Source organism: Strix uralensis, chromosome 8 (genome assembly GCF_047716275.1).
Source record: "Strix uralensis isolate ZFMK-TIS-50842 chromosome 8, bStrUra1, whole genome shotgun sequence".
Taxonomy (NCBI): Eukaryota; Metazoa; Chordata; class Aves; order Strigiformes; family Strigidae; genus Strix; species Strix uralensis.
In genome coordinates this window covers 3,784,325-3,811,891 of record NC_133979.1, presented here as the reverse complement: position 1 = coordinate 3,811,891, position 27,567 = coordinate 3,784,325, and the positions used below count along the sequence as shown (strand labels likewise).

Here is a 27,567-nt window from a genome sequence, read left to right as displayed (position 1 = left end):
TTTGGAAGATGATGACAGGGCGATGGCATCCCCTCCCCTCGCTGTCTGCTGGAGCCCTCCATGCTGGTAGAAATGGTGTCAGGGCTCTTCCATTGGTGGCCAAAACCATGGATGAACTCTTAACTGTCAATTTTAATAAAATACTCTTTTTTTTAAAATTTAATTTCTGGCCCCTCTTGTTCACTTCCCTGGTTGCTCCTTGTGAGATAATGGCTCTTGTCAGCAGAAACACAGTGATGCTCCAGGAGCCCCCAACAAGGGAAAGTGGGGGGGCTGGGGGGGGTCCCTCAAGCCACGTACTTCCATGTATAAAGAAATATGTATTTTGTTTTGCAATTTGTCCTCACACAAGAGCCATCAGGATGTGCTGCTGTTGCTGTGGCAAGCCCAGCCTGACCCCAGGTCACCGCTTCTGCCTCTTCTCAATATTAAATATCAGTAATTAAATATTAGTAAATATTTAAGTAAAATGGAGTTGGCTCTGATTTGGGAAGATCCTAAGTTACCGGAGGAAGCCAGGGGGGCGCAGGGACACCCTGCCCAGAGGGGACATGTCCCCCAAGGGTGCTGTGCCTTGCTTACAGTCCGGCTTTGGGAGCATCTCCCTCAGCACCACGCGGGTGTTTGGGCCGGGACCTCCGTGGGGTCTTGGTGGTGCCTACGGGGAGCCAGGCTCTGCCCTCCCCGACGGCTGCCAGCACCCCCCAGCCCTTATGAGCTATAATATTCTCTTAAGTTATCCGTATTACACATTTTAATCACTTTTCTAGCAAATAAAGCTTTTATCCAGCTAGCTGGCCAGAATTAAATTACTTTACAACATATTTTTATTTCTTTTTCCCCCCTCAAGGATACTTTTTATTTCAGCCAACGCACACTGCTCCGGTGGCTCCCGGGGCAAGCAAGGCCCTTTGTACAGTGTACAGAAAAGCACCATGATTCATCGCTTTCTCATTATTTTGTCCTTTTGCTGGATATTGCCGGGGTTTTGGGTTTAGGGGGTTTTTTTCCTCTTCCTTTTCTTTCTTCTTTTCCAATCTTCTTGAAAGGAGCTGATGGAAGGAGAGGAATATTCATCTCCCAAGTTTGCTCACGTGGCTGGCGGCAGCTTGGCAAACTTTTCTCGCCGCCATCCCCGCGCGCACGGTACGGTGTGTGCCGGCGCGGCGGCGCTTGGCAACCCCGGCACCGGGACAGCCGTGTGAGGAATGACGCTGTTTGTTTGCTCCACATCCAGCTATTTGTCACTGGCCATTTTGCCTCCAAAGCTTTAATATTTAATGAGATCCGGGCTGGCCGGGCGCTGCGCAGCCATGGCTGGGCGCTGCGGCTCCTTTTCCTGCAGTGCGGGGAAGGCTGTCGGGGGGGGAGTGAGTTGTGTACTGCGGCAGATGGGACTCTTTTTATTTCGATTGATTTTCAGTTAATAACTTTTAACCTTCTGAACCGAGGAGGCTGCCGACAGGGCTCGTGCAAGGAACAGTGGGGACGCAGGATGAGAAACACTGCGGGGATCGGCCGGGGGGCACAGGGCACTTGTCAGCCCAGACAGTGACACCAAGGGCACACCAGCGGGGAGGTTTGTGGCTTGAGGAACACCCCACTGGGGCACACAGCCGTTATTTATTTAGGAAACATTTATTTAATAAATGTTTTTTCTAAATAAATATAGAAAAAAAATTATTTAGGAACCCACCAATCCCCTTTGTCCCATCTCCAGGGGTCCCAAGCAACCTCAGTTTCTCCATCCAGGGAAATGGGTTGATTTTCCTTATTAAAAAAGGACAGGAGGGACAATACAAAGATCCCACATGTAAATCTTCTGAAAGGTCCCCTCTTCCCTCAACGCCCCACACTGGAGCGTTCCCACAACCCACCTGGATGAAGGAAAAGCCATTTTCCCAGCATCTTCCCAGCATTTTCTTAGCTGGGATGCTTCCCCAGTTGAGAGTGCATGTCACTGGGCTGTGATACCCCACCTTTACAGCCCCAGAATTGGGGTTTGGGGAAGTTTTTCTTATTCTAAATAATGTTTTTACACTATTTGGCAGGTGTTTAGGGTGGTTTTTTGTTTTCTTTCCAAGGGAAGTTTGGAAGCGCAGTTGCTTGGCCCCTGCTCACAGCACTGGTGGGCACAGCTGAATGGCAACATCCAACATGATGTCCAATGCTCCTGGAGAGGAAGAGCATTTTCCCAGTGAGATTTCAAAAGGGTCACCCTGCATGCGGGGTAGGAAAGCAAGCAAGGTCTCCCATTCCATTGAACACTCCCATAAGTGTTCAAGGCCAAGTTGGACAGGAAGGTGTCCCTGCCCGGGGCAGGGGCTTGGAACTGGATGGTCTTTAAGGTCCCTTCCAACCCAAACCAGTCTATTCCCTGCAGCATGGGGAGGAAAGGGCTGAAATTATCTCAGTTATTGTCTGATACAAAGGAGAAAGTACGGTAGGGCAGTTCTTTCTTCTCAAGAGGCAGAGGGTGAGTGATGGAGACCTCTCCTCCCAGCTGACAGTTGCCTGTGCCACCCATGGAGGACACAGCATCGGGGTGCTTCGGTGGTAGAGCCTGTGCTGCAGGGTGAGAGCTGCTGCCTGTGGTGGCATTTGCACCTGATGGTGTTGGAAACGCTGACTGCCCTTGCTGTGGGGTAGGCAGGGGGACAACAGCAGAGCAAAATCTTGCAGCCTGATGATATTTGTGAAGCTGCAGCGGTGTGGGCAGTTCTGGGTGGACAGGAACCTCCTGGCTTCCTACTGAAGGAAAGAAAATTTCTCATCGTTTCAGCTGTAGAAGCAAGGTTTGAAAATGCACATTCTGGAGACAGGAGATGAGGAAAAATCAGATAAAATATACTTCTGTAAAGGATTTTCAGGTGAGACTCATGACTTTTTAATGGACCGGACTGATTTAACTCCCTTTCTGTTGCTGTCGGCTGGTGCAGCTCTGGCTTTTTGCTGTCTGGTCAAGCCAAGAGTCCTTCCCTGCTGCCATGGGATGCTGCCCCAGCCAAACTGCCATGGTTTGGCTACAGGGAAGGGTAAGGGATTCATCTGGACACACAAAGCACTATATAGTGCAGCCAGGAATATGCTTGAACTCTTGAGGTCAGCAGTTCAGCATCACACTATTACGCCCATCTCAGATATTTCATTCCCTTTGTAAGTTCTCATCATGAGACAGAGCAGTGGAGGCATGGCTGGTTCATGATTTGGGGGATTTCTTCTTGGATTGCACACTGGAAAGGGACTTTAAAGGCTGTGTTGGAAGAGGGCCATGGTCATGAGCAACCTGGAAGAGGCTGGTTTGGTCATCCAGCTCCAAAACCAGGGTGGGAGTGACAGTGGACTTTGCATTCCCTCTGCGTGGAAGAGCTTGCAAGGGCAGCAGTCTAAGCCATCTCCATGCACACCCCTTCAAAACCAGGTTCTTCAAACAAACACCCCTCTGGGAAAACAGCTGGTTGAGATAACCAGAGGTTTTGGGTGCTGGAGGCAGTTGGCCTTCATCTTTCTCCCTACATGCACAAAATGGATTGTTATCTTCCATCCACTACGTGCACCTGGCTTTGTTCGCTGCCAGCGGCACAACAGCTTTTAAGGACAGTCTCATCTTTGTTCACCTAGGAGAAAGTAATTGGTCAAATTTAATTCAAAGAGAGATCAATTAGAAAAGGTTGTGATAGACAGTTAGGTCACCAGCAACTCCTATAAATCGCGGGTAGAATTTCCTCCTTTGCCATATACCAGTTTGATGTAGGAAATGGCTCATTTGCAAGCTAAAGGTTTAATTAGGAGGAAAAAAAAAGGTCAGCAGAGATCAGATGTGAATTGCAAAGTGCTAAAGAAGTTTACTGCAGCAAGGTATTTATTGAGAGCCATGCTATAGATCTGCTTCTTCTCTGCCCAGAATGCTGATAGTGCCCCTTTGAATTCTTCCTATCAACAGAGAAATCATCGATAATACGTGGAATGCTTTAAAACTGTTTGGCACCCGCTTTCTTTTTATGATAATCAAAGGGCTTTGCTAAGACCCAGAGACTCCCTTACCCATCTCGTTAATTGTGGATCCTTCTTTCCAGGTCAGGTTTCCAGAATGTGACACCTTTCGGGTCGCTGTTTCCTCTCTCATCCATCGCAATATGAGCTTTGCAGAGGGTATTTATTGCTCCTCCTCATCAGGCACATAGTCACGATGTAAATTGTGCCAGAAATACCAACGTGATGAAAATTCATGGTGTTTTTTCCTCACCTCACTGTATTCTGGATGGTTTTTATGGGCCTGCAAACTGCAGAAATAAAGAGTTCTGTAAAAGCTCTCTTAAAAGCAATGGGAGCAATAGTAATGTGATTACACGAGGTTTTAGCTCGTCGGTGAGAGTGCTGAGCTGGCCTAAGGCAGTAGAGCCTAAAGTCAAGCCACGCCATCGTCCCCAGCTCCCAGGCAGCGCTTGTTTCAACGACCTTTGGGGTCCGGGAGAGAGGGGCCCAGGGGAGGCTCTGCAGCAGTTCAGGTGCTACCGGCTCTGCGGGCAGCAGGAGGAACAGCAGCGCCGTGTGTTGCTTCGGACACCAGGATGTGGCGCTCTGACACGCTGCTGCTCTTGCGGACGAGGTGGGAGGCCTCGTCACATCATCTGCATCTCCTGGAGCCCGGTGAAGGCTCCCTCCTGCTGCCCCCCGTGTCTCTGGGGGGTTCCCACCGGTGGGGATTGGCATCGGTGCTCCCAGTGCGGCGGTGCTGCCACTGTCCTTCGCTGGGGCCTCACCAACAGGCGCAGATGCAGCTCCCAGCCCGATCTGTGCTGCAGCTGGGGCCAGGAAGGGTTCAAGGAGTGCTGCTGCTTGGCCAGAATCACCGAAGTTTCCAGGCATCCTGAATTGTCACCGAGAACACCATGGTTTGGGGCTTCATTAGGTGTCATACATAACTAATGACTCCGCAATAGCGTATGGCAGGATGAATGCTGCAAAGGTCCAGAGACAGTCACCAAGGTGGAGAGAAATCAAAATGGCAGCTGGACCTGGCTGGGAGAACAAGAGCAATTTTTCCAGTCACTTCCATTTGTTCCAGTATCACTCAGCCCCATACCCAGTTTGATGAGAAACGGCAATTTCGCTTTAAGCAACACTATATGAAAAAGGACAGATAGCAGATCAGATTGTAAACTGATGTAATTAAACAGGCAATGTTAATTCCCAGCACCTGAGACTCAAGTCCTCCATGCAGTGTTGATAACACTAATTTCAATAATTTCAGCAAAGCAAACTGTACGAACAATAGGTGGAGGACGGAGGAGGCTCTTCACTCTTCTAGATGATCAGAAACTCGCAGCAATTATCAGTCAACAGTTCCAGCTGCCTGGTAAACTGTTAAGACTAAAGTAAACACATCACAGCTCTGAGGCTGGAAACAGAAGAGCTGTAATTATTTTGAAGTTTAACTATTGCCCCCATCTCCAGATATAGGGAGCAAAACGATGCAGACCCCGATGCTTCCAGCTTCCGACAAAGACGTGTGGTGCTCCTCGTGCAGAAATTCAAGTGTGCTTCTAGGACGCTCAAGATTCAGGTGCGACGTGTATAAAGCATTAACCGTTTCCTCCCGATAGCAGACAAAAGCCACATTACCTTGGGCAAGCCACATTCCTATTAAAAAAATCATCTGTGAGATGGAGGAGCAAGAGATTCCCTCGTCTTTGCTGAGCGTGTGGGGGAAATTCAGCTGTTCTGACAACCAGATCATGTTTGATACCATCGGAGCTGACTCGATAGAGATGTCAAATGGGAGAAGATAGCAGAAGTCTGCCTTGCAGTTTAATTGGCTTACACTTTTGTATATCCTGTTTTAAAAGTAAGGCCTTCAAAATGTGATTTGGACAAGTGAGTTGTGTGGGGCTTTATCCTGGGCGGTCTTGCAGCCTTCTCAGTGACAAAAACAGTGCGGCTCTGAACACGGGCTGTATATATGGTTGGATTTATGGAGTATTCATTATTTTAATAGCACTTATTGACTTAGGGTCAAATATCTTTTTCCAACATTTTTTTATTTAAGGAAAGAGCCCGTATGTCACAATCTCATGCCTCATCTAATTGGATAAGTGTTTCCTTTGTCCTTGAAACCGAAAAGTAGACTGCGTATCCAGGAGCTACAGAATGAAAAAGCATCTGCCTTTGGTATTTGGCATGCCTCAATTAAAAAACCCGCTGCCTGGGCTATAATTTTTTTTTAATTCTGACCAGAGCACTTCTGCTCAGATTCAAGCGGACAGTTCTGAAGGTCGAATGAGGGGTATGTAAAAAAAACAAATCCTTTGGAACAATATATAGAACATTAATGTTTTACACACAACAGAAAAGAGGCCCAGATCCAGCAAAGCCAAGTTCAGAGTCATGCTGGAAGCAGGGGAACGGCTGGCGTGCTCGCTCGCCTCTGAGCATTTCGGTGAGCTCCTGCTGGAGTGGAGCTCAGGCCCACTCTCAAGACGTGACTCCCCTCCCTCCCAGTCCCACAAATCCAGCGCTCAATATGCAAAAAACACTTCCACCTTTAAAAAATAATTGAAAAGGTGCACCCTGAAGTTCACTGGATCGATCCCTCTGATTTATTTTATTTAGAAGACACTTCATTGTGTCAAAGATTTAATGGAGAGGTTATGATGCCCAGCCTTTAGAATATCAATGCATTAAAACGGAGTGTTGCAGGGAATGCTAAAATCCTCAGTAACGTACACCCAAGCAAAACTGCCGGATTTATGAAATATGAAAATTATTGCACGGAGTTTAGATAATGCTGGGGAAAAGCAGTATAGGGGCCAGAATCCTTCTGCATGTGTCTTACAAGTAGTGGGATGAAATTTAGGAGCCTCACTGTGGTCTCTTTCGCCTTTCCCTCACATCCCTTGGAGCATTCGCTTCCCAAGCTGTATCTTCTGAAATGTGTGTATTTTTACGTGAGCAGTATTTCCCGGCACACTTGATTAAATACCTTCCCTTGTTATTTATTGCCCATTAAACAACATATCTTCTGCATGTACCTTCGCTGGACAAAAAGATCTTTGCTATCAAATGCAGACCTCAGCATGTCTTGGGCCAGAGCAGTTCACTGCAATGATCTCTACGTGGGGCTGCAGCTGAGACGCATCGAGAAACCGCCGGCAGCACAGAACAGGGTTCTCTGTTTATTAAGCAGCATTTCTGGTATCTGAGAGTTACCCTACTTTACTCCATTTTACATTCCTTGGTGCGTGCGATAAGGTTGTAATACAGAAGCTGTCCAAAGGTTTTTTTTCTCTGTCTCTCCTTGGGGAATCTCTCTCTTCGGGTGCTGCAGGAACAATTGCGATCCACCGGAGTACTGCTAGGCTGGAAAGTTTCAAGTGAAACGGAAGGGCGGGGGAAGGAATGACAAGTCCTTTTTACTGAAATTCTCTCCCCAAATGGATTTGGCAGAGCCCGGCTCTGCTGATCTTAAAGCAAGGTTTATCATTTGTGCAGGCTGCTGCCTGAAGGGGGAAAAGATCTTTGAAGTTGCTGAATGATGGAAGGGTCTCCCCCCTCCTCTCCCTCACACACATTTTTTAAGGGTGGAGACTGGGAGATGCTCAACTGCCCTGAGTCAGGAAATTACATGACAAATTAAACGATTATGTGTTTTAGTGCTGAGCATCTATTTAGACATTTAGCATCAAACATGCATTTAGCATGAGTTCCACGGGCATTTATACTTTTCCCCGTCACCTGTAATTCTACACTGCATTATTTTACTGCACGTCAAGAGCTCCCCCAGTCCAGTATCTACACCTTGAAGAGGTTTCTTTATCATTTAACTTTATTACAGAGGCACTGCCTGGACACTGTTGGAGTGACAAGGACTATTTCCTTAATTACTGTACATTGATAATAGCATTTACTCTGGCAGCTCCAGTGCTATTCAATCAAGCAAGATTCAATACAAAAAAGCTGATTTGCCAAAAAAGAGATTAGCATAAGTGCCTACAGTCACATTCTATTTTTGAAGGTAAAGCTACTGTGTCTGTGAGCTTTCTTGTGGGAACTTTATAAAGAGAGATTAATCTAGTTTATCTCCTTCAAAAGATATTTGGGGAAGTCGCAGAGAGTCACTGCTTAGGCTCTTTTGGTAGTATTTTTCTATAAACATGTAAAATAAAGAACTGCACAGAAAGTGCTAATCAGCAGCAGGAAGGTATATTTTTTCTCTTACGTGGACGTAGACATTTGTTGTGAAAAACTCTATGTTCCCCAGTTTGCTATTGCTGTTCTTTGTCATTTAATCAAGTGGTGACTGTAGCTGTTGCACTTTAAAATTAAATGCTATTATTTATGGTAGAACTTGTTCTAGTTAAAAATGCAGACCTCAGCACTGTGTACGTTTGTAAGCAGAAGGTTAAGCAGGACATTTTAAATGGTAAAGCAAAGGGCTTAATCAAGGCTGAAGAGCAAAATGCAGTGGGATAACAGATATAGTAAATAGGCATTAATCACCATACAGGCTTAATCCAGGTATTAGGCAGTCTTGGGGCTAATAAGAAGACTCACTTACATAAGGACTCATTCTACCAGCCCTTAAGTAAGTGAATAACTTTATTCTTGGGAGAAATTTCACCGATGTTAAAGGGCCTTGCAATATCAGGCCTACATTATGTCTTTGCAAAATGATGATCACACAATTATTTTGCCTGGAGGGGATTTCTGAGTTAGGAGGCACGTGGGGGTGTGGTTCAAGAAAGGAAAAAATTGAATCGCCAGAGCATAAGGAGCCACTTTTCCATGTTTGTTTTTTTTTTTTCCCCCCTTGACACTGTCTATTACTGTGACATCAAAATCCAAGCTAAGTACTTCTTGCCAAAGATGGACCAGATAAAATCGCGAAGCCAGTATCATCTCATGGGAGACAGCTCACTGTCTTAGTGACAAATTTAGTGACTACAAATCCAGGCTTAGACCATAGTCCTTCCCTAGTCATAATCCAGCACTTGCACACTGGATTTGCATTTAACTACTGATGAACTAAAATTCCACTTTCAAGAAGATAATAGCACATCCATAGGTATGAAATTCACTATACAAAAGTTCTTTTATTAGATGCTTAGGAAGATTAAAGTGCTTCCACGTTTAATTTAACATCAAAAATTCCAACTCTGCATACAAACAGACATGTCACATGTACTGACACACCAGCACACGGCCCAGGGTGGGCTTTGGCACCCCGGTCAAGCTTGCCTTACCTAGCCCTGAAACAGAACAGGCAGAGTGACGGTAACAACCTAACCTGTGGAAAGGGGAAGGAGATGGGAACGGGGTTGATGGCTACGGTTTATCTATTCAAGGAATAGCAAGATGAAAAAAAATCCACAAACCTTTAATTGTGAATGTAGGAGAGGGACAGTGATGTAACTGTTCCCAGGGAACACTATTCTTATTTTGTAGAGGGAGGTGAGCCAAGATACTTAAGCTCTAGAGAACCTTTAACACAGGAAGCTATTTATCATAACAAGCTTGGTTGATACTGCTCCCATACTGAACCAATTAGATTAGCCTATTTCGTCATACTTCATAACTTGGGATGATAGGTTTCCAAGCATGGTACAGTGCAGTAATTGAATTTTGATCAAACACACATGGCCCATAACCCAGTATGTGAAACTTTCAGAACAGTTCACAGCTTTTAAATATCCAGTCAACATGTTGCCAAAAGTACAGGATGTACTTGATGCAAGTGGGAGAGGAGGGGGGGAGCACGAGTCCACGCCGTAACTTGGTACAGCTGTAAAACAAACATTTTTTTGTTCCGATTCTGTTCCTACTTTAGCAAAGGAGCTGGGAGGAAGACAGTGAATGTCAAGTAAGTCGTTTTTCTCCCCAACCCCCACACCCCCCCAGGCACACATTTTCCTTTTAACATTCTTAGATTACCACAACCTTTTAAATTCACTATACTGTACTTACATACTGTATTAGACACACCAGCAATTATGTTTGTTAGCATGACACATCCATTGCTTACACTTAGTTAACAAAATAACTTAAAAGTTGCATGCGCCATCCTCTTAATAGTGTTATAATCAATGGGAGCATGGAATGAAAGCCCTAAAATTACCCCCCACCTCTGCATTCCCCAGGCTTCTGCCTCTGCCAAAACAATCCATGCAGTGGGCAGTCTCATCTGGCTCAAGGTGAACACTCCGTCAGTTCTTTGCAGGCAGTGATCTCCTCTTACATGTTCTTGCCATGTTTTCCCCACAGTAAATCCAAGGAACTTTGAAGAAGACTCTGTGTAAAAGGAAACAGAATACATTAATAAATTCATTCCTACGGCTCTACTGACTAGGGGGCAAAGCACCCACCGCAGAACAGGTTCATGACATGGAAAATGCTGTGCCAGGCTTTCTTTTGAGCAAGTAATGGCTATCCATATCAAAGCTGCTCTCTGGCCTACAGCTAAGAGTCTGGCATGTTTAAGCAATGGAGCAGGATATCCCCAACCTCTGCATACAGTGCTGCCAACTTCTTTCCCAGCTTTGAATGCTTCGACCTGAAAAGCAGCTGGAGGCAGCTCCAGGCACCTCAGCTACCCGAAGGGGAAGCACCAGGGCAGCCAACACCTTCGCTTTCATCGAGGTGGTGCAAATGACATAAAAGATGGGAATTACTGCTACAGCCCTCCAAAGAGCGTAGGATCTGATGGTTTACCCAAGCGCTTCTAGTTGCCTCCGAGCCGCCTCACACACCTGCTCTGGAGTACAGCTGTGTGAGAGAAACAGCCACAGGTTCCAAGGGGAGAAATGGTGTTTTTCCAATGGAACAAAACGTACAGCTCATTTAGCCTCGCTGTTGGTTGGGGACAGGTATATTGTCCAATTACAGCCCCCACCCTGTCAGAGACAGAGCGTGGGGGATGTGCTGGATCCCTTCTCCCTCCCCGCCCTGCTCCCCACTAACTTACGATGCTGCAGAGAAAAGAAAAAAAAAAAAAAAAAAGAATTTGGTGTTCAACTTATCAGACTTGGACCAAGCCTCAGCTCAAACCAAGGTTAAATAGGCCTGTTCTAAGCCTCTTAAAGATAGGATTTATATATTAATTACAGTAATGGAAACTGATCTTTATAATTTTTATACTGCCTAAAATTCTGCTGTGTCATATGCATCTGCAGAGCCTGAGGACTGTGCTTCTCGGAGAGAGCACTGCAGTCTTGAAAGCAGCCATTCAAATGTATAATGGAGAATTATCGCAGCATGAGTATGTTCGAGATTATAATGAAGCATGAAGAGTAAGAATTAGAAATCCTGGGAAAAGCAAGGAGTTTGTATTTGAGACAAGCAGTATTTTTTAAACATTATATTTTGTTGGGAGTTTATGGAACTAGATCTTCACCACACCGTGCAAACAGCATTGAGACTGCCTTTTTTATTCTTATATTTAATTTCTTTTCCTTTGCTGTAGCAAAGGTCTAGATAGTGAACATAGTGCAAAATGCATCTTGGCCAGACAAAATCCCCACATCCACTTTCCAGTTTTCTCTGTTGTGCAGGGAAAAATACTGGAGTGCAAAGTCTTTGCTGTACGATAAAGAACAACTTCAGAAGATTTGGAGATCTGATAGGGGGTTTGGCTCCACCTTCAGGAAGCAGAAGGCAAAGAGACAACACGGTTTTAAGTTTCAGACATACTTTCTGCAGAAACTGAAGCCTACAGCCTCCTCTCATTGACATCTACGGCTCCCCAATGTGTCTTTGCTTCAGATATATAAAAGATTCCCGGATCTGATGCTGTGACATTTCCACATACTTGAGTCAGCTCTGAAGAGTCCAACTCCTCCTAGAGGCACTTGAGGACTTGTGGCAGGATGGCCAAAGGTAGCGGACACATGAACAAACAGAGCTGATATATGAAGAAAAGTCAACGAAAAGCAGCTCTGAGGTGAAAAAAAGAAGTTGCAACACATAGGATGTCACAGAGCCATTTACACTGTCAGTGCTAAGGTTTCCATACAGAATGCAATTTTCTCTTATAATTCACAGAGATTAGAAAGGTTCTCTGGGTAACACAGATGGATTGAGAGGAAGAAAGTGGGAAGAGTCTTGATCAAATTTCAGTCTAGCAAAACACTTAAGCATATGCCTAAAGTTAAGCTATTTTTTCTCCTCAGTTTCAGGCAGAAGATGCAAACAGAATAATCTCTTGTATTTCATCTCTTGGCAGACTCTGATGCAGGCTGAACCCAGAACATAGTATCTGGTTAAAAAGCATGATTTAAATGAATTAAAATGATGCATTTTTTTAAAGAAGCCATATAGCAACCATTTATAATAACGAAAATGGCAAAGCAGTTAGGGATGAGATGACACTTGAGTTTGAAAGACTGTATGATATATTAGTGAAGTAGTAGGCAATCACACAATTAGTGACAGTCCTATGAGGCAATGGAAACGTATGGTTGCTTGCAGAATCTTGCCTTTGGCATTTCCCCAGCTGGGTGCTTAAGCACCCAACCTTATTGTATTCAGCATCATTTTCTGGAGGAAACAGGTTTGAAAACTGCAGAGCAAGCAACAGGAATGGTTCTCAGCACAGAAACGGACTAAACACCTAATGAATCTAAAAATAAAAAAACCCAACACCGAAAAGAGATGCGAGAAGACTGAATAGACATAGCTGTGTAAGCAAATATAACTGAATATACTCTTGAGGAACAAAGGAAACAATTCTTGATGGGGTGACAACAGATGTTCTCCAAAAGAATTCTAACGGAGCATTTCAAACACAAAGACCTTCCTGTGGAGCTGAGAAGTTTTACTGGCAGACGTACAGTAATACGTCTTTGTAAACATAATAAAACCTAACATTTAAGGTGTTATCAGGTCCTGAAAGCAGAAGTGATATCTTCATGTAATAAGTGGTGGGTGGTGGTGGAGAGGGAAACAGTTAGGATAACAAAATACTGTCACAGGAAGTTGCCACAGCACAGTTGTGATTTAAATCGCAGGAGGAATAACTAGTCAGAGAGTTTGTTCTAAAATATCTCTAAATCTGCTCTTTTGGAAAACAAGCTCTAAACACAAGTGAAAGATGCACAGGTTGACGTAACTGAACAAATACAATCCAGAGTAATTTACTACTACGGTAGGAATACCTAAGTACAACCACTTTTGCACTGTGCGAGTGATTGCAAAGTGCCCAAAGCTGAATGTTTCTACCAGCTGTTGCTCTTTCACATCATGGTTAAGCAAACTGCAGAAAAGCCAAAAATGGACATTAAAAAAAAAAAAAAAAAAAAAGGAAAAAAAAGAAAGTACAGGTATAAGGAGTCATTTTTGCAATGAGTGAACTGCACCGGTACTTAGGGAAGATTTGGATTTAACTCTGGCATGGATCTGCAGCATCTTCAGTGAATAGCTTTATTCAGGTTTTTGAAGGCTAGGCACTTTAAATTCTTTTTTTAAACTCTGGCCTTTACTTTTTATGTTCTTTATTTTTACAGATACAGAATAATACTTCTCTGTCTTGTTGGAATGTTGAAAGGATTCCGGAATATCTGCAAGGCCAGCACATATCATTTTATCTGGGAATGCGGCAGGAGGATGCCATAGTACATTGTCTAATTATTTTTATTGCTTTGCAACTGTTTTCAGGAAAACAATCCAGCAACAAGATTATTCCAGTGCAGTCAGAGCAATCAGAACTACAGAAACACTAGGATGGACAACTTGATTGACAGGAGAAAGCTAAAGCAGGCGGCAACACAGAAAAACATCATAGGACAGACATTCTGATAAATATTACTGTAGCCAATTTATTATTAACACAGTGGGACAGCTTTACATCTTGCATCACACTTTTCACAGCCCTTATGGTAAACATGCCATATCTGACAATTACAAGATGAAAACAAAGACCTCACTAACGCTCTACTGGCCCTGCAGCACTATCTGCTTACTCAGTTAACCCTCTCTAAACTTCAGCTAAGGCAACTAAACAGGCATATAGAAATGCAGAGATGGGTGTTCAGATATGGACCGTAATTCCAACAGTATCCAAGTTCCAAAGGTTACGTCATCTGTGGCACTAATTTCTAAAAGGCTTTACAGACAAAAGAGAGGGTTGTAAAATAAGTGGAAAGTTGTTAGTAAAAAGACAGAGGAGCAAGCAGAATACACCATTTAAAGGGAACAGAAATAAAATTTTGCTAAAGCTTGGAAAACTGCTCTGTCTGGTCACCTGTGGCTTCATTCTGACTGCTCTGACAAAGCAGTGCAGTCCTGACAAGAGCACGCACTGGTATCACAAACCAGAGAGCACCAGGATGAAAGAATCCCACAGCAGTTTTTTATTTCCTACACGGGTTGACACACATCTTCTGTTTCTACAGAAACACTGTAACTTGGAGTAACAAATCTTTCTCTCTGCTGGCTACTTGGTTTCTGGGATTAACAGACTATCTGATGGACCTCATAACTAATCATGTTTTCATCTGATTCACACAAAATAGCTCTTTTACAGATAATGAAGCACAAGATGGACTGCTGAAATCATTAAGTCAAGCCCTCAGCTACTAGTACACATGGAAATACATTTTAGAATGAAATCCTGTGTGATGAGTTGCCCAAGGCTATTTTTTATTATAATATCCACGATATCTTCCTATTTTCACAGCTACACTATCAGTTTCAGGGTTAAAAACCAAAAAGCAGACAAGTCACAGGATGATCTTAGCCATAAGATTTTATTTGATTCAAACGTTTATTTTCTGTTCACTTCCTGTCTGTTTTTAAAAGTATTTCAGGAAACAAAACTGACATGCACAAAGAGCATTCAGTGAACGAGAGACAAAAGGGAGAGGCAACAAATATCAGGCAAGTGAACGAAGCTAACAGAGTGTTCTTGTCTCTTTGAACCCACAAGTAAAATGCACGTTAGCAAGTGTTCCAAAACTACATCTTTCTTGCATGAAGGAAAGAATTAATGTTAAGCACAAAGTACTCCTTGAGTTTTATTCTCATTACGTGGTATGTCAGGTTACGCTGATTTGGAAAAAAACAGGATTTCTTTGCAGAACTTTCCATGCAGCAGTCTTAATGTAGGTTTAAAAGAGACTAAAACCCACTAATTGCACTTTTAAAAATCAATTTAGAATCTCATTTTTTGTAATTGCCTTAAAAATAACATTTGTGGACACATTAATAACGTTTTGAAAGTTTCATCTGAAAAAAGAATAGCCTAAATTTCTGAAAACAATCGACACTAAAGTTTGTATCACATGGACTTCTCATTCAGTTACCGCCGGTTTTCATTAGAAGATGAAGGGAATGTTTAAAATTGGTCAAATAACATGAAGATTCTGTTGACATGTTTTCTGTCTCTCTGTGTATATGCTTTTCTCTAAAGGAACATCTACATAAATGTTGGTTGTCCTAAAGACTTTGGTCAAACAACTTTGAAGGACTGAAACGCAACTGATCTAAAATAAAAACTTGAAGGGCTTTATTAGTACAAAGAATTCACTTTTTTGACATTCTGTAGCTGTAAAACACATGCAGCAATTTCTTTTCAGAAAAGGAAGGTATGCATTTCACTATGGATGGTTCCAAGGGAGGGAAAAAAATAAATCAAAATTAGCAGAACGATTATTTCCTAACCTCAGGGCACCCCAACATCCACCCTCCTTTTTTGTGATGTGTCATCTACGGTTCTAATTTTTATGCATCCATATTTCTACTGTTGATCAGGACTGACCAAATTTTGCAACTTGGCCAAAATCTGTCTTTAAGCTTTAGAGAAATAATTATTTCAATTAATAGAATTTCACGGGGTACACAGCATGAGATTTAGAGCCATCCGGATTTTAACTAACAGGATAGAAAGGCAGGCAGTTTCTGTGGTTTGGGATATTTAAGTTCATTTACAAACTGCCACACATAGTTATGAAAACAGACCCCGAGTGTAATCCTGGCCCATCCATGCTAAAACTCTCATCAGTTTCAATGGACTAAAGATCAGCATAGTTGTGCTGAACAACTCTTTCTCCACCTCTCTGTAACACTCTAAATTATACTTACAGACACAGAACATCAGTGGAAATTGCAAAAGTCTGCACATTTTACAAATGGTACAACTTGGCAACAAACTATGTGCTCACAGAAATAGAGCAGTCGCAAAGAAACTTGGCTCCTCTGAGGTAAACTCATTCACTTCAGGAATTTTCATATTTTATCATCTCTGTTCAGTGTACATCTAATATTCAGTTCTGATGAAGTGTAATTAATAAGTCATCAGCAATTTCAGTGGACGACTGGATCCATCTGGAAAAAGAAAATGCACCTATGCATTGGTGACACTTACTGCCAGGGTTAAGGATAGGTCTGCATTTTCCTGAACGTTGCATTGGTAATAGTGAGCCGTGTAAGCCTCGCTCCATAGTAATCTATAATGTAACTAGAGCCATCGGAAGGTCCAACGATCTACAAGAGAAAAAGAACCACGACTTTTCAATATGAAGTGAAATATATACTTTGTGCTAATGTCTCAATTACCGCTAATTTTCTCATCATAAAATTAGTCATGCTTAATTAGTCAAACAGAAACTAGATTTATTTTGAAGTTATGCTGTAGTTTAACTATTTTAGCGAGCACTGTCTCAGAAGGAACATTTCCCTAGGGCTTCTAATCAACCGAATTACACAGCCAGGCGCTGGTACCAGGTTAAGCCGATGAGGATTTGAGTCACAAAATCAGGCTAACAAATGAGTAGGCTCCAAACCACTTTTCTTGAACAAAGGAGGGTAGGCAGGAGAGAATTAGGTTGATGACAACTGTCTTTGAAATACTGCACAGGTAAGGAATGGAGAGAAGATCATGGCTTTTTTGTTCTGGAAATGCTAAATTGATGTGGGGTCACCAGTAAGATGAATAAGGAGAGATGAAAGATACTCTCAACTGTATCTGTAAGTGATCTGAGGCAAGATCACTGCAATAGCATAGAAAGAAATTTGAGAATGCATATAATTTAAAAGACGTATATACAAAGATGCATAATTTTAAAATATTTTTCTATAAACCCCTATAAACAATTCCTATATCCACAATGCATTTTAAGTTCATCACAGGCAATTTGCAGTTCATGTGAAATGGATGCACTGTAGAATAAGACAATTTGGTAATTTCGTGATGTCACAAGATGTCACCCCAGCTGGGGATTTAACCATCATGACTCCTACAGTCACAGCTCTCAGGTGATGTGGGACTTCTATTTGGAGGAGAGGCAGAAAAAAAAAGTGGCAATGTCTTCTTTCCTGCACACCGCATGGACACCCCAGATGATGGGCTCTATCAGCATAAAGCACATGCAAACACAGAACTTCAGAATCCTAGGAACAGCAGAATGTCTCTGCAAAGTCCAACACTGTGTGTCACATAACGAGCTCATAGGTTCTGATAAAATGAATTTATGGTGTTACAACTTCCAAGCTGTTCGTTATGAGTATTTATAGATAGCTAATCTAATTTTTAATTCAAACAACATATTGATATTTTGTATTCATATTCTACAACATCAATCTGTAGAGCTAAAATAAATGCCTTTATTTTTCAATACACAATGGTTCTTAAGGCTAAAATGCTAACAAAGAATTAGCAATCAAATCAAAGCTTTAACAGTCACAGATTTGTATCTTGTTTTGAAAACCCTGACTTACCTGCATTGAAATAAGTATGAAATCAATTAGGCTACCAATTCCACAAAATCCTACAGTGCAGAACTTTAACAAACCTAAAAAAGGAAAATTAAATTTGACTGTAGCTTTCTGGTGGCAATTACATCCCAACTCTCTCCCCATCCCGCAAAAAAAAAAAAAATACACACACATATCTAGAAACAGACCTAAAGTTAAAGATCTTTAATTATCAGGGAAAAAAACCAAACCACATATTTCTACATGCTGAATATACTTTAAAGATTTTAAACATTAACGATTTATTCTTTTTTTTTAACAGAGAAATATGCTTAAACAAGGAAAGGCAAAACTTAATCACCAAGTTACTGGAAATTTTCCTTTCTCTGACAGAAAAAAATCCCAACTTGAGCTGCAAAATTTACTTATGAATAGAAAGAGACTTTCTACCATCTCATAAGTTGCAGCACATACTGATTTGATTTTCAGAACATGCTTCTTTGGAGAACAATCCTTTGTATTATTTTTATATTTTTGCTGAAATAGGAATATATTTTGAAGATATATATACATATATATAAACACTTCTTTTTAACTGGTATTCAGACATGGGGGGGGGTTGTATGAATAAATGAAAGATTCATAGAAAATATATGGGAATAGCAGCTAACAGATAAATGTTTCATTAGAAGTTGCCATGCGAGGCAGACTTCATTTGGAAAATGCCTTCAGAAGAAGGAGGCTGTCTTAAAATTTTTTTTAATATCAGTGGTTTCTTGTATAATTAATATAATGAGTACTATATATACTGTAAGTAATACTTCAGCTGAGCTAGGCAAACGTCTAGGTTATTTTGAGAATGAGATACTCATTGTAAAGACATTTGTCTCTTTACCCAGGCACAGGCAGTATGAAGGGGAACGTGCATCTGTTGCATTTAAGTCAGTTGTAGGCTACGCTGTACAGGGAAAACATAGTTCCCTGCTAAAAAGCATATCCTCACTGTGCTTACAGGGGCCAGCACACTGCTGAGGCAAGAGGGAAGCACACTGGTAACATCAAATGTGGCATCCCAGAGCACCTCTTCCCCCAGCCACGAGTCATGCTGTGCTAATACCTGCTAGTAAAACCATGCAGCTGTTTCCCAAAGAACGAGATCGCTCTCAGTCAAATACCTGAAGGTCTCCTGACCTCCGTCTCCTCCTTCGCGCCCCCCCCGCCCCCGCTCAGAAGCAGCAATCTTGTCCCACATACCACCTCCTCTCCCCCATGCCCCGTTGATGAGGCTGCATATGGAGGAGAGCGGGGGAGGAACTGCGTGCACGCTGCGGGAAGAGCATCCCACTGTCTGGATATAGCTCCCGTAGCTGACAAGATGAACCTACCCTGATTTATAAACTCCAGGGAGACAGTTTATAATCTCTCCATGGAACAACACAGCAGTCAGAGAGAACAGGGAAAAATACCTAACGACCAAGAAGATGGAAAAGTAGTAGCAGGATGGTCTTTCAGCTGGTTAGAAGAAAAGCCTATGTGCATATTACAACTGTGGTGCCACTTAAATGTGCAAAAACCCAAAGTGTATCACTGTTTAAAACAACTTGTTCCCAGTGGCTGATGCACAAGACTTGCAGCAGCCAGATGCAGTTAGCCTGGGTATCAGTACAGTAACAAAACATAAGGGAAACAGCTGGCTAAAGAAACACTAGCCTTAGGAAACAACAGTTAAGATGATTAAATAATGTCAAACTCTGGTGAACAGTTTACTTTGCTATTACCTACATCGAGTGGAATCACCATTTAAGATATTTATTTGTGATGCTCCTTACACCATCTCCTCTCACTCTCCGGTCCTGAACCTTGCTGCCAGTTGGCATTTTAGGAATCCAGCAGTTCTCTTACCATTGCTGGTTCATCTGAGGAACTGGCTGCTCCATTATGTTACTGGATGTAGATGAACTGTTTCTGAACCTGGAATGTATTTCTGGAGTGCAGGGTAAAGTCGATTTTTTTCTTTCTCCTCACTTCCCTCCCCACAAGCAGATCACACTGAGAAAATAAACCGCTCTAAAGCATGGAGGGAAAAAATAGTGCTCTTACGCAGTAATAACTTATGGTTTAGTTCACAGTGTGTGGGAGAGGAAGAGCTTGCCTTCCCTATTTCTTCATATTCAATAGCTTGTTTGTATTTGTGTGTTCTTTAAGCAAAAGAGAAGAAAAAAAATAAACCAAAAAGCATTTACAGTCTTCATTACGCTTGCGCAAAATATTTCAATGCTATTAACCTTTCTTAACCATTTTTTGCCAAGGCATGGATGACCTAAAAAATCCCCAATCAACCACTGTCAAGGAATCTGATGTACTGATTTTTATTCTTTTTTTTCCTTTTACCTATTTGCTTTTGTCTTCTTTTATTTCAAAAGCTTGAAAACTTGACTTTGGAAGAGTTTAAGTCTTTTAACTTTGGTTATGGGCTACAGTACATTCCAGTAGGGTTAACAAGCATGAGGCATAAAGATCTTCTATATGAGAATGGAGGATTTATAAATCTATATTAGTACAATATATTACACAATAATTACTGCAAATTATTAATCCAAATCCAATGGTCTAACAAAAAGGCGCACCTTACTGCGTGCTTCCAAAAATGTATCTTTTTGTGAAACAGATGGACAAATAAGTGCTAATTATAGAATCTTGGGGAAAAAAAAAGACACAGATGTTAACACAAGATTATCAATAAGGACAGATAATGGTACTAAAAAAACAAGGGTTTGCATTTAATGGGCAGAAACTCAAAATTCCTAGCTGAAGTCACAGCAACATGTATAGCTTTTTCCAGTTTGTTGCTCCATGCTATCTAGACTTACATTTACTCTCTTTGTCCAGCTCAGAAACAAAGCCAGTGAAAGCAGTTCTAACATACTAAGGTATTTCCATTATTTAAAAGCCAGCGGCACCATCACCCTGGGAATCAGGTCCTAAAAACACTAACCAGAGGTAGGTCTTATTAAATGTCCCAGCTTCTGCAGAACTGTTATTAATGCTGTGAGCTATCTTGAAGACATGCATTTGTCAGAATAAATTCCATGTCCCAAAACACTAGGTTTACTGTAAAGTTTGTCCGCTATTTTCCTGGTAAAATCAAGCATCATTTAAGTAGCTGGCACATGAGTCAACACCACTTCTGTGTCAGTGCCTCACAAAGAATGCTGTGGTAAACGTCAATGCAAAGCAAACATAAAGCAAAACTATGAATAGCAATAATCATGTTTGCTTATTAAGATTTTATCTGCTGGACAACTATATATCCATTTGTCACCACTCGCTTCGACAGAATAGCAGGCTGAGTACAATGCAGGATTTTATCTTACCTGACAATAAAGTAAGGATTCTAGTTGTAAATATTAAAACTATGACTGTCAGCCTTTATCACTCAAAATATAAGTATACACATACAACTGAGTCATAACAACAACCTTTACCTCAAAGAAAAAATAAGAAATAAACTTACCTAATGCAGGATAGCCTAGATAAAATCTATCTGCTCCCAACCATCCAAGAAATAAGGACAGAGCCACTGCCACTTTGTAGGAGTATCCATTTCTGCCAAAAGAAGCAAGTAATGTAGACAATGACTGCAAAATATATTCACTCATACTTTTGAGAATTAAAGTAGTGACTCATTTGCCTGCTGCTTCAGTTTAAAAAAAACCCACCACAACAGACTTGTTATTTATCTTCAATTAACGGACACAGAATTGATAATGTTAAGCTTTCAAACTGGGTAGGCATCCTCCATAAAGCAACCTCAGCTGTTACAACTCAAGTATACTCTTGCAGAATACAGATTATTCTGAAACTAAATCATGATTTCTTGTCAAGACATAATTCAGTTGTTGATGCATTCCCAGTTTCACAGAGTACTTCCTAACAGTTCAGCCCTACTGAGACAACCCTACAAAGCGGTGTATGCATACTGTCTGTAGGCATTAGTCTCACACGCAGTCAAATCGAGAGGAACAGGATAGACAGGTGAGATGTCAGCAGAGACAGGAATTGCAATGAGATCTGAAGGAGAAATGAACCATGGCCACCAGCTGAAGGAGCTGCAGGAAGGATTCAACAAAAAGGATAAGTCATGTATCCATTTACTACACTCGAAAGGTACGAAATGGCACAAGCTCACAAACGAGAAGAACTGTTGACGGTACAAAGATGTACAGGGTGGAGAGGTACTCTAAAGTGAAGCATCTCATGGTTAGTCATACAAAATAAACAGGTACTACAGACTTCTTGAGATTTATACTAATTGGCGCCATTCTTGCCAGCAGCTGGAGTGATGTGGCCACCTAACCACCTGTAACTTTCAGTCGCTGCTGATGTGAACTTTACACTAATACACAAGCTAGAAACATACAGCTATTGATGCTAGAACTTGCATCCTTTGCTGCATCGGCAAACAGCTTCTGAAAAGAAAAGCAAACCCAAATGTAATTAGAACTTTAAAAATATTCATTAATTCACTGTTTCGATATGTGCACTACTATGTGCCAGCAATTATTTAATAAGCCCATTGGTTGACAGCTGAATAAAACAGAGAGTTTCACAAAGACAGTAGCTGAGAAAGGTCCAAGCACCTTTATTAAGCACTTTCAATGCCAAAAAAGAGATCTACCTTTTTGCTTATTATCTAGATTTACTGACTTTAAAACTTAATGGCAACATTAAGTGATTAAATTATGACTCTTACCTCAGTATTTGTTACTTAGCACTTATTAGCAACACAGAACATACTGGGCATTCCTGGAACCTAATGCAACATAAATCATCATCTTTAGAACTGTCTTGTTTCCACTGTAAAGAACACTAATGGGTTTATTTAAAAGTTGAGGTAAACTGTTGGAAATTGTTTATCACCTACAAAGTGTCAACAACCCGACAAGGACACTAAAGCATAAAAAGAGCTCTTACATAAAAGGTGGGAACAGAGTTGAGATGCTCCTGATCAAAACTAGTAATAAACTGAGCACTTGCCTATGCATTGAGATGCTTCTAAAAGCAGAACAGTCTGCAACCTAGTCAACATCAAACTGACAGGCAGAAGAAATCAGAAGCAGAAACATCTTAATCCTGTAACGAGGCTGCATTCACTCCTGCATTTCCTTTGTCTTGCCTACTCTTTCAGATAAAAATATGCACCAAAGACTAAACCAGCAAGTAGGAGAATAACACATCCCAGAAATCTAAAGCAATTTCTACAATTGGGTAAAAGATGCAGTTTCTTTTCAGTTCCTCTTCTGATTTTTTTCTTGCTTCTCAGCCTCATCCAATCTTTATTTTTCTGCATGTTTCTTCCAATTGCCATGTTAAAAACTTCCAGTTCTTCCACACCAGTTGATACCAGGTTCTGTTATAGAGTCACAGTGGCTTCTGTGCTCTTTCAGGGTCTCTTAGCACTGCTCAAACACCTGTCCACACTGAACCCCATGAATTTCACACACTACCATTTTATGGACTCCCTGCCTGGAATGGAAATACTTGAACAACAGACATTTCAAGTCTGCAGAACCAGGGCCTGCACATATTAAGCAAAATACATGACAGAGTGCCAATTTGGAGAACTGTAGAACTTGGCCAAAAAATATCTATCTCCAAAACGTCAAATTAAAACCAAACCAAAGCTTTTCCTTGAACTAATACTAGGAGCAACTGAACTTGAACCCATCCACTTACACAAACATCTCCTGGTCTTGCTCTGAAATAACTGGATCTCAGTACAGTTATCTGAACTGTTGCTAAATTACAGTTTTGGCTAAGGACAACTTGCTGATTTGTCCTTTACAAAAGCTATGGACAGAGATTAACCTGCTGTCCCCATGCTAGGACAATCCTGCTATGGGAAGATGCCTTCTCAAACCAATTTTCTGGTTAAATGATGTGCAGTTTTTTCTGCCAGAAGACAGCCACAGTTTCCACCAAAACTCAGATAAGATGCTGGAAAATCTCCAAAAAGCAGTAGAAAGGGCAGGCCTGTTGGTGTAATGTTTAAGCTGGAGATTCCTGCTTAAAATAATGTTTCGAACACTTGGGTAACATTCACGATGCCTTATAAAAGGCTCATGTAACAATCAGTGATTAGACCATTTGTTAATCAAGTGTACATATGAAGGATGGCAATATTAATCTTGCTGCCATTTTCACCTGCCTTTGGGGCTTTATCAAGGGCATGCTTGCGTTAACTCTTTTTACATTCAGAGTTGTATTTTACTGGAGTTTTCAGCCAGCCCACAGAGGGTCCTCTTCCCCTTCAGCCATACTAGCAGTCATGAGACTGGAAAAGCCACAGCCAGTTCTTTTGGTAGAGTAACAATTGATCATTTCACCATAAATAACAGTCACGATCAAGTAATGGACATCATAAGAAGAATGGTATTCTACTGCCTACATAGATTTGTTTTTTTTATTAATAAAGAAAAACTACATTTAAAAAATGTTTTTAGAAAATATATTAAACCAAAAATATACCTATACAAAAAACTCCAAATGTAAAAATTACTGTCTCCTCCAAAGAGGAAGCAATCTTATTAAACTAGTATAGCTCATCTTATTCTCAGTCCCCATCACAGATGGGACTGAAACGCAATTGTTTCTGGACAAAAATGTGACTGAAGTCTAGTTTGCTAGCATTTAAATTTGATTAGACGTAATAATATGTTTTCTTCAATTTGCTGAGCTTTGACTGTTGAGAAGACTAAATACAGAGAAAATATTTATGAAACTAAGAGGCAGAGCTGTACTTCTGAGTTAGGCAAATTATTGAGCAGTAAGTATCACATCAGAGTTATTTGCCCACTAGTGTGATAAGGAATACCCAGCGAATATCACTGGAGTTTTAATTTCCAAAGATTCCAGTAGGACAAAAGAAAAAGGCTCCTGCGTGAATCCCACAAAAAGGAGAAACAAATGGTACTGACAGGTGTTCGCTGATCATTAGCACTGGCCAGTTGGAACATTTATTGGTATCCAGAGCTCTCCATTGCTCACAATGTGCTTTAGGAAAACTAGGTCCATCATTTTCACGTTTCAGAAACAGGCTCTTAAAAGACACAGAGGATTTGATTACATACACAGGATGTTTAAAAATAGAGAACAGTTCCTCTAAAAGGGATTTTTTTGGTGAACTGGAGAGAGACTTAAACTCCCCCAATATTCATGCCCACTACAACTTAAGCTGCAGCTCCAGGCGCACTTTAAACTGGCATGAACCAGCACTGCCACTGAACAGAGCAGCCAGCCCAGCCCTCCTTTCTCCACTCTCTTTTATCCTTGAGTTGTCCTCATCCTTGTGCTGGCACAAGCACTTGAAGCGACTGTACTGTGACTCAAACTGGGGCACTGATCCAAGTTAGTTCAAACCCAGATCAGTTCCCTGATTCAGTACACGGTGGGGTATGTCAGAGGAGGGGAGAGAGAGGTGTCCCCAGACAGCTCCCTCCAGCAGCTCTGCTGATTTTAAGCATACGTGAAATGTAGCCCTAGCATTTGGGGCAAATTTTTGCCAGGGTAAAGCACTAAGTAAAGCAAAGGTAAAATCCTAAGGTAAAGCAAAGACACAAACATAACTAAACAAACAAGAAAGTGTCCAAGGCAGAGACAGATTTACTTATAAACATGCATAGTGTATCCTTATACGACTTATAGTCTTTATTAGAGGACTAAGCACTGGGCAACATGTGTATGGTTCTATCTTACTTCTCTTTTCCTTTCTGTCAACACATCATACTATTTTAGAAAAACATCAGTGTGAAACAAACATAAATTATTACAAAAACCAATAGTGTACTTACACATTGCGACATGCAATAGGCTTGTAAAATCCAACTTCATGTCCCGTAAAGACTTTTTCTATGCCAAGGTGATCTTTGCAAGTAATGTTTGGTGCTGGCAGACATTGAACTGAGGACAAAAAAATTATCTGAAATTAAGCAGTAACTGATTGGGTATTGTAGGGTTTTTCTGACAAGACACAAGTGAAATAAATTAAGTTCTATTGTGTAAGAGTCTTATACAAAGCACAGTACATACATGCATAATACTTCTTTAAAAAATGATTTTTTCTAAGCCAGTCCTATGACTAATTTGTATTTTTCCCTTGCTACATATTAAGGAAAATATACAAACCTAATTGCTGCCCTAATTCTGCTGTAATTTCCATTCTGGCTCCAATATCAGTCAATGGGAAATCTGAACCTGACATACAGAAAACATTTTCATCATGAGAACAGTCAAATATTGGAACAAGTTGCCCAGAGAGTTAGTGCCATCACCATCCTTGGAGGTTTTCAAGATCTGACTGCACAAAGCTCTGAGCAACCTGGTCTGAATTCAGTGCCAATGCTGCTTTGAGCAGGAGGCTGGACTACATGACTTCCTGAGGTCTCTTTCAACCCAAATTATTCTATTATTTTAAGATAAGCCCTGACTCTTATGAGAACCAAAGTGGCGATGACAGCAGAAAGTGACATCTGCTAAAAGTTTGCAATGTATTACCAGAGCATTAGTCACTCTCCAATGCTGGTCTGTTGTTTCAAATGGAAAAATCTCAGTTCTTTACCCACTTTCTATCAGTTTTCAGTACATGTGAGTCCTGTTGGTTAATTCCAACAAAACTGCAAGCCAGGTTCAACATTTCTTTCCAGATTTTCCAATCATACAAGCAGGCAAGAGGACTAGGATTTGGATATTTTTTTTTTAGTATCTATACATATTGCATAGGGACCAAAAAAAAAAAAACCCAAAACCAAAAAACTCTGGACTTAACTGCTATAAAGTCCTGCATGGCTGCTAATGATCAATGTGCCTAACTTAAGACAATTACAAAAAAAATATATTCTTTCTTGTAAAAATTTTAAGCAAAGAAAGCAGTGTTTTCTTTTAGTTAGAAGAAATCGACAGGAGTTAAAATATATTGATATAGGAAAGGCCACACTTCTCTTGTCAGTGTCATGCCAGTAAGACTCCAAACCTGCTACTTAATGAGACTATGTGGATGCCTTGAATTAAACCCGTTTGTTTGGGTGACGGATCCCAGAAAGATGTTCAGAAATGCTACAACTTCAAGCATGATCCAGGAGATTAACTTTTTATTACTTCAGTAATACTGAAAAAGGAAGCGACTCAAGTACCATAGGGACAATCTAAAAACTGTTATGCGTGTAAAAACGTTGTATAGACATAGAATACAAGATGTTAATGAATTTAGCAACTTTCTCCACTCTGAAGCTTATCTCCTGGTCAAATGTGTAGTGTACTCTTTCTGCTCACTGACTTGACCATTTATAATCAGGGACACAATGTCAAAGATGATGTAAACGACTGAATAACTTAAACAAGGACCCATTTTGGATAGTATTTTCATCCAGTCTCTGAAAAGTATCCTTCACTATCCCTGAGCATCCCAGTGAAGAAAATACTCCAGCATTTATGGAAATCAAAATATGAAAGACAATGAGCACACATATGTATTTTAAATGAGTGTACATAAAGCAAAACTGTTGTGCTATTAGCTAACACAGAGACCATTTATTTCAGTGCCTGAAAACATCAGAAAACCTAAAGACATGTAGTAAACCAAGTGATCAATTTAAGAATTTTTCTGTTGTACTCCAAAGTACATCAGAACTCAACATCGAAATAAATGTGCTTTCAAAACAGCCTCATGGCACCAAAAAATCGTGATGATAGAAGGCACCATGTTTCCTTAAAAAAATTTTTCAAAAATAGAGGATTTTGAAGACTGTTCTATCATGTGTCAATTCTTCTAATAAGTATATGCAAAATCACTATGACAGAAATGGTTTGTTTTAATCACAGTAGTGCAGG

General features: G+C 41.1%; 1 protein-coding gene across 10 annotated transcripts in view; it reads right to left on the bottom strand.

Annotated features, from left to right (window-relative positions):
* Positions 1-845: 845 nt before the first annotated feature.
* Positions 846-27,567, bottom strand: part of TM2D1 (TM2 domain containing 1) — a 28,565-nt gene continuing 1,843 nt past the window's right edge. For 2 of the 10 annotated variants that reach the window (XM_074875881.1, XM_074875885.1), the window contains exons 3-8: positions 25,867-25,935; positions 25,533-25,641; positions 21,197-21,288; positions 17,707-17,780; positions 16,355-16,473; positions 9,068-10,287 (exon numbers count right to left, since the gene is read on the bottom strand). In XM_074875881.1, coding sequence (XP_074731982.1) covers positions 16,363-16,473; positions 17,707-17,780; positions 21,197-21,288; positions 25,533-25,641; positions 25,867-25,935 — 455 coding nt within the window. In that variant the 3' untranslated portion in view covers positions 9,068-10,287; positions 16,355-16,362. The other 8 variants (XR_012629807.1, XR_012629808.1, XR_012629811.1 and 5 more) reach the window with 8 other exon arrangements.